Source organism: Gavialis gangeticus, unplaced genomic scaffold, assembly GCF_001723915.1.
Source record: "Gavialis gangeticus isolate Ggan-Ray unplaced genomic scaffold, GavGan_comp1, whole genome shotgun sequence".
Classification (NCBI taxonomy): domain Eukaryota; kingdom Metazoa; phylum Chordata; order Crocodylia; family Gavialidae; genus Gavialis; species Gavialis gangeticus.
Genome location: NW_017728992.1, coordinates 73539292 through 73546107, shown reverse-complemented (window position 1 = coordinate 73546107; position 6816 = coordinate 73539292). Strand labels below are relative to the sequence as shown.

At 41.4% G+C, this 6816-nt stretch overlaps 1 protein-coding gene across 1 annotated transcript in view; it reads left to right on the top strand.

Annotated features, from left to right (window-relative positions):
- The window catches only part of ZNF407 (zinc finger protein 407), a 545661-nt gene that overhangs the window by 348402 nt on the left and 190443 nt on the right, over positions 1 to 6816 (top strand). Inside the window, 1 exon segment of the mRNA XM_019524335.1 lies at positions 3832 to 3952. Within this exon segment, the coding sequence (XP_019379880.1) occupies positions 3832 to 3952 (121 nt within the window).

Below are 6816 nucleotides of genomic sequence, written 5' to 3'. Positions count from 1 at the left end.
CATGGCATGTGGGGAGCTAGAGTTGGGGGCAGGTCTCAGCAGGCAGAGTAGGCAGTTGGGAATGAGAGCTGAGAGATGGGGTTGCCAGAGGAATGGTTGCCTAACATTTATAAATTTGCCAAATTTGAACCATGGCGATAGAAATCTCCTTTGCCAGTGGCTTAAATAAGTGCTAGCTATTTTCTGTTCATGAGTACTTTGGATTCCAGTGAGGGCATCAGCTTCTATGCAACACATAACAATCATGACTGGGCAGGATGCTGGAGCTGGTAGCATTTTGGCTCAAACTGGAGATCACTAACAAAGACAGATCCTTGACTCTGGAATTTGCTTCATCCTTTGTTTTAATAGAGCCCGGGTTTGATGAACTGTAGGGCATTCCTGGGGATTCTAGTCAATAAGGTTGGAGGTAAGGGAGAAGGAAGAATTTTCTTTTAATAAGCTAGGAAGTGTTTATGATTATTTTGACCTCCAAATATGTAGATTTTATTGCCCTTTCACCTTAGAGCTTTGAAGCTGTACTATTTTACTTATAAATCAGTCAGTCCATGCAACTGTCTCTGAAAAGACCCTTTGTTCTTGATATGGCTTCTGTGTGTTGTTCTCTGGATCTTTTAATAGTGGCTTGATATTAAAGGGAGGTTGTTAGCTGTGTTAGTCTGAAGTCAAGCAAAAAACTGCGTAAATGTGTACCTTATAGACTAACTAAGTCAGAGGTGCATAAGCTTTGTAGATTACCCTGCCCTCTGCTTGGTACTGAAGTAAGCTAAATCACATGGGGTAGGTATTCATTGAGAGGAATAGTTTGGGTGGCAGCAGTAGTCCTTTTTGTTTGTACATGGCATGGTTTCCTTCTTGTCTGCATGTTCCTTTTGTCTGGAATGTTTGGAGACATTCAGAGCTCAGCTTACCAAGTAAACCTGAATGTTTTTCTATTGGCTTGGTTACTTTTCCATACATAAATATTTGCCACCTTTATCATAGCTCCTAAGAATGGTAGGCAGTCATTTTCCGCAGTTTAGTTGACCTGTTGTTGTGTGGTGCTGCCATGATGTATTTTCTGTCAGGTGAAATTTACACATACTCCTCTTGACAGGAACAGTTAGCCACAAGGATTTCCTAAGGAGAAACTTCCTCATGCAGTGGGTGAGGATTATCATTTTTCTTTTGGTCATGATGGAATTTCCAAACTCTCCTCGTTAGAGTGGAACCTGCCTAATCTGTCAGCCTCACTGGCCTGCCCCAGTGGAACAGCAGAACTTTGCTAATATGTGCTCCAGTGAACTGCAAACTTGAAAATCTTTCAGTGCAGGTTTGCATGTTTCCACTTTCCCAAGATGCAGGTTAGCAAGGCTCTGATGCCTATTAAATGAAAAGTGCGAAAATAAACAAACAGTCAGGTAACTATCAATAAAAATATTTGCAGCATCCAACTTGGGCTTCACATATTCCTGTCGTCTTTAATGTATACGGCAGAGCAAACCAGGAGATGGCATAGGAATTTTCAGTTCAAGAACAAGTTATCCAAAAGTAGCTGGGGAGTGTGTGGCATCCCAGAGAGTTTAATCAGGACGAAGTCTTGTCAGTCAAGCACCTGGAAGAATCAGTTGCTTCAGAGAAGAGGAGATTGAGTGTCTGACAGGAAAATCCCATTTAGGGCAGGAATGGTATATTTGCCAACAGTCGCATTTTGTCCACTACAAGAATTTCTTCATTGTGTCCAGCCTCTCACTCCTCCTTGTCATGGGCAACAGGGTATGAAAAACATTTGCTGAAATTCTCTCCAACAGCTACTAGAAACAGTTGCTTCAACATTTGATGAAGTTCTCAGAGGCTGCCTCTCCTTTCCCTGTCTACTTATCAATGAATCCAATGTTTGCTTGCTATTGCTCCTCTTTTGAGCAGACCTTTTAGGACTGAGAAACCTATGGTTAAGGCTTTTTCTGACACGGCAACTTCTTCTGATGGACTCCTCAGGATTAACTTAACCTTTCTTTTGGGGAATATTGCCGAGATGGAAGTACCACCTATCAGTAAAGTAGTACCTGATTCTTCCCATTATAATACCCCGTTTCACTTGATTATAACTGCAAAACTTGAACGCTTTCTGCTGAAACATTAGATGCAGGGGTCTACCTCAAGCTGTCTTTTTTTTTTCTTTTTTGAAGTTCAGCCAAAACAATGCATTTTTTTCAGAGTATGTATGTGGGGAAAAAATATCATTTTGTCTATGTGAAAAATCCTGGCAACTTTTTCTTTAGCTGTTTCCAGTGACCCCTTGCTTCATAGTGTAGCAGGCACTTGATAGCTAGCAGGTAGTGGACTTCTGCTGAAGTGCCTTTTGCTGTCCATGTGAACATTTGTCCAGATCTGATCAAATTATAAGCATTTGAAATCTGAAGTTTCCATGTGGTCTTTAGAGATTTCATCACGTAACTTCCCTGAAGTTTCTGTCTGTACTGGCCAGGATGGGCAGGATTTACCCAGAAATTGCAGGAGTGGCCTGTTGTGGGCTGTAGTGTGTCCAAGTTGAAGCACATGAACTGAAAATTGGGAGCCTGTTTCTCCTGTACACTTAGTAATCCCCCTGATAAGTTCAGGCAGTGTGGAGGGAGAAACTGCTTGATTCAAATGCAGAGAGGAAAGAAGCTTCACATGCAGAGGGCTGGGGCTTATACAGAGTAGGGGGAAACTGAGTACATGTGTTGGAGGGTGGTGGTCAGGTGTCTGAACTGGGTGTGTTTGGTCGGGGGCTGTGACTAGCTGGGTACTGAAAAGACTGAGGCTGAGTACAGATGTTCATTTCTACCAGAAGAAATTTCTTTCATTAGAAAAATAACCTGGGAGCTGGACTGTATAGGCAATGCAAGATCTCCAGCCAGGGAGCAGTTAGGGAAGCCCTTTAATTGACAGCCTATCCTTTCCCCTGCCTGGGAAAGGAGCAGGCTGTCAAGTGGCAGTTGGCAGCTGCTGAAAAGCAGCAGCTGTCCCTGAGAGCTGAAGGAGAATTCCTCTACCATCCCACTAGTCAGCTGATTAGCAGGAAGGGGAGAACAGGAGGAGGATAGCTTCACAGGGGAATAACTCCATTCCTTGTACTCCTCCAGGCTGACCTGGACTGAGAATAGGACTGATAACTAAAATAACATCATGCATTGTTGTCCTGGTTGTGACCCTGACTCCACCATTGATTGACTTAACTTTTCTATAGAGTTGTTCCATTAAAGGAAATTACCAGCTAAATTCTGTTTTTATCATATACCCTGGACCATCACGGCTACAAAAATAGTTTCATAGTTTCTAGGGTCGGAAGGGACCTGAGTAGATCATCTAGTCCGACCCCCTGCCATGTAACATTAACTTTAATTATTCTGTCTATAAATTGCGGCTGATAATATTTAATTATTTCCTGGGTCTCCTCTGTTTCCCCATCCCCAGTTATCCCATTTTATCCTGCTGGACACTACTAATGAGTCTGTAATAAGAAAGAAGCACTATATTAACTCCCTGCTTAGTAGCGCACTTTCAATTAAAGAGGAAGAACTATGCATCTGTGCATAGTTTTGTGTACCCCTCACCCTTCTGGGCAGGCTGCTCCAATACCCTACAAGGAAGCAGCCTACTGATAAAGTAGGTAATATAATGAGAGTTAGCATAGAAGAATTGTATTATTAAAATAAGCTCATTGTATTAGGAACTGCAGTTGGTGTTTGCTCATGTGATGCATATGGACTAAAAGTTTAAGTCAGGGAATTTGCCAAAAGTCTGGGCCTACCTTCCGTGTCTGTTGATTAAAATTAATAATGCCAATCTTTTCTTATCATCTTCCAGGAGAGAAACCATTCAAATGTGATGAGTGTAACTTTGCATCTACAACACAGTCACATCTGACACGACATAAGCGTGTCCATACTGGAGAAAAACCTTACAGATGTCCCTGGTGTGACTACAGGTAATGAGACATTAACAATAATGTGACAAGAGAAGGGTTAAGGTACTCTGATGAGGTTAATTTGAAGTCACCAGTAAAAATATATTGCCATTAAAACACCATCAGTGCAGCAGTAATTGCATATTAAATTAGGAGTTAAATTTAAAATCTGAATCTCATAGTATTTAGGTATTACTTTACAAAGAAAAAACAAATGATGGGAAACCTTTTAATGATAACAGTATAATGCTAATGCTGACTGTTTGTTTCACAGCTGCTCTGGTGTCTGTTAGAATTCTCCATGGTGAGAATACTTATCTGCATTGCCTTTTCAAATCAGCTGCAGTTTTGAAATTTTTCTCGGTTGAGTTGCAGCTATTCCAGCAAGAAAGAAAAAGTCCCTACAAAAGGCTTAGCAGCCTCAGTACCCATCAAACACTTAATAGAAATGGAAGCAACTGGAGTTAATTAACGCATTGCTGAGTTTGGGGTTTCTGCTACAGTTTTTCCTTCTGCTTGCCAGCCTACTATATTAAGTGAGAGCATTATGATGGGCAAAGTCTCATGAGATGCATCAAAAGCCATCTTATTTTGGCAGTGTCATGGCTACATCATTGCCTAGGAAAATAGAAAGTTAAGATTATATGTTCGTGCCTTATGTTAATTATAACATTCAGTATTAAATGATCATATAGCAATTCTCAAATTCAGTTTAATGTATCATTTTTATGCCACCTGGAATATATTCAGCATATAATAGTTCACAATACTACGTGCTGTGTACACAGTATTGTGTACTGCTTTGTATGTGCCACAGCAGAGAGTCTAGGCAGAATCGTTCCAATATGACTTTACGAGAATTAACTTCCAAAAATTAAAAAAAAAAAAAAATCAGTAGTCCATTTGAAAAATGGTATGTAATTAAAAATTCTTAAAATGCAAATACCAAGTGGGGGGGAAGGCAGGCATGCCAGTACACTATTTATTAATTTATTTTTACTTTGGTGAGCTGACCATGATCCTTATTTAAAACTAATATTGAATGGAATGTCTGCAACTAAAAAGGACAAAAAATACAAACTTGAACCTAGGCACTGTTAAAACATTTTTTTTACACTTTAGATGTGATAGATGGAAGGAAACTCCAGACCTGTTAGGGAATTGCACAGTTTCTACTCTAAGCAAGTAAACAGACATTCACTTTTGATTCCTGCAGGGGCCCAGGCAAGAAGCCAGGGGGTGCTAAAACATGCTTCCCTGTCAGCTGGAGCAGACAGCTTGGGCCAAGGCTACCCTACCCACCCTTGAGGTGGGGTGTGTGGAGGAGGTGCAAAACATCCTGGGATGTTTGGGAGACTGTGAATCTGGAAGTGATCTGGGACAAAAGTTCAAAGAACTGATTTAATCTAAATCAGTTAAGTCTGATACTACATCCATCCAGGTTGATCGTAAACTGTTTCTGGCAATTTTGAAAGCAGTTTATGTGTGCTGAACTTCTGTTGCTTTGCAGATTTGAACTGGTTTCTGGTCACTTATATCGGTTTATGTGTAATTTCTGTCCCTAGCCTAAAAGGTGTAAAATGAGAGCACCTTGAGGTAGCAGATAGATGTCTTTCCCTTGACTTTATTAGGCTTTGGATCAGGTTAGGAGTGGAGCAGGGTTTATGATTAATTGTCTCTGAATGTTGACCTTAAAGCATGTGCATTGCAGGAGGTGATGGCGGAATGAATATGGCAAAGCACCCAATGAAGGGAGGAAAGTCTCCCTTTCCAGTGTCCGTGACAAGGGACATAGACTAGCAGACCTTACATTGGTCCCTACTCAAAGGAATAACCTCAATAGATCTAGTTAGGGAATGTGGGAAGGGTTATGATTATCTGAAGAGATTCATTGGAAGTCACCAGTAAATGGGAATGCTGCTTACTGATCACAGTAGTAAAAATGTATCAGCTAGAGTCCACAGTAGACAAAGTGGATGGCCCTTATAGAGGTTTGCCTTTTTCTTTTCCCACTACAGAACATGCAGACTTTAAATAATTGTATCTTATAATATGTGCAGTGAACAAGGCACAGCTGCTGGCCATAATTTTTCCCAAGGACAATTTCCAGCATAAGGTAGAAGTCCCATGACACTTCATACTTCTATTAGGATTCTAATATAGTTTCTTTTTCTTTTTTAAGAGAAGAAACAAAGGAAGAAAAATAACCTCTCATCCAAAATACCCTCCGGTCATCTCCATTCCCCCTGCTTATTTGGGAATGCTTTGTCCATTGACAGTAATGTCTCAGTCACTCTCATGGTGACCTACCCTTCGTTCCTGTGATGGGTGTACTCCTTTACGTAGAAGCTTATGCTGCTTGAGTCTAACAGGAGGTTCCTTTTGAGCCGTGAGAGGTGGCTGGCATAGATGCAGAGATTTAGAGTTGCTGCAGCTGAGAGAGGCAGAGAGGCACCCTGCAAGGCTGCTGGGGAGCCAGGAGTGGGGTTGCTGTGCTTCAGAGCACAGCAGCCTTACATCTGCCTGCCAGCTTCCATAGTCCCAGGATATTAGCCAAGCCTGTTGGCAGTTATGTTTTCTACACTCCATCCGCCTCTCTCCCTTTCTCCCTGTCTCTCTCTCTCCCACTCCCTCCCCACTCTCTTTTAAAGTGGCTAACATATTGCCCTCCTCTTAATTCCCCCATTCTCCTCTCTTTTCAGGTAATGGTATTGGTGACTCAGCAGGTGGTGCTCTTCACACTAATTCAATAGTAAACCAAAGCCTCAGGATGCACTATTCTGCTCAAGGTGTCTCATACGTGGGACATAAAATCAAGGTGTTGCATAAATTGCTGATTTTATACCCTGGAAGCTAGTCCAATTTACCTCTAGAAGAGAGTCACA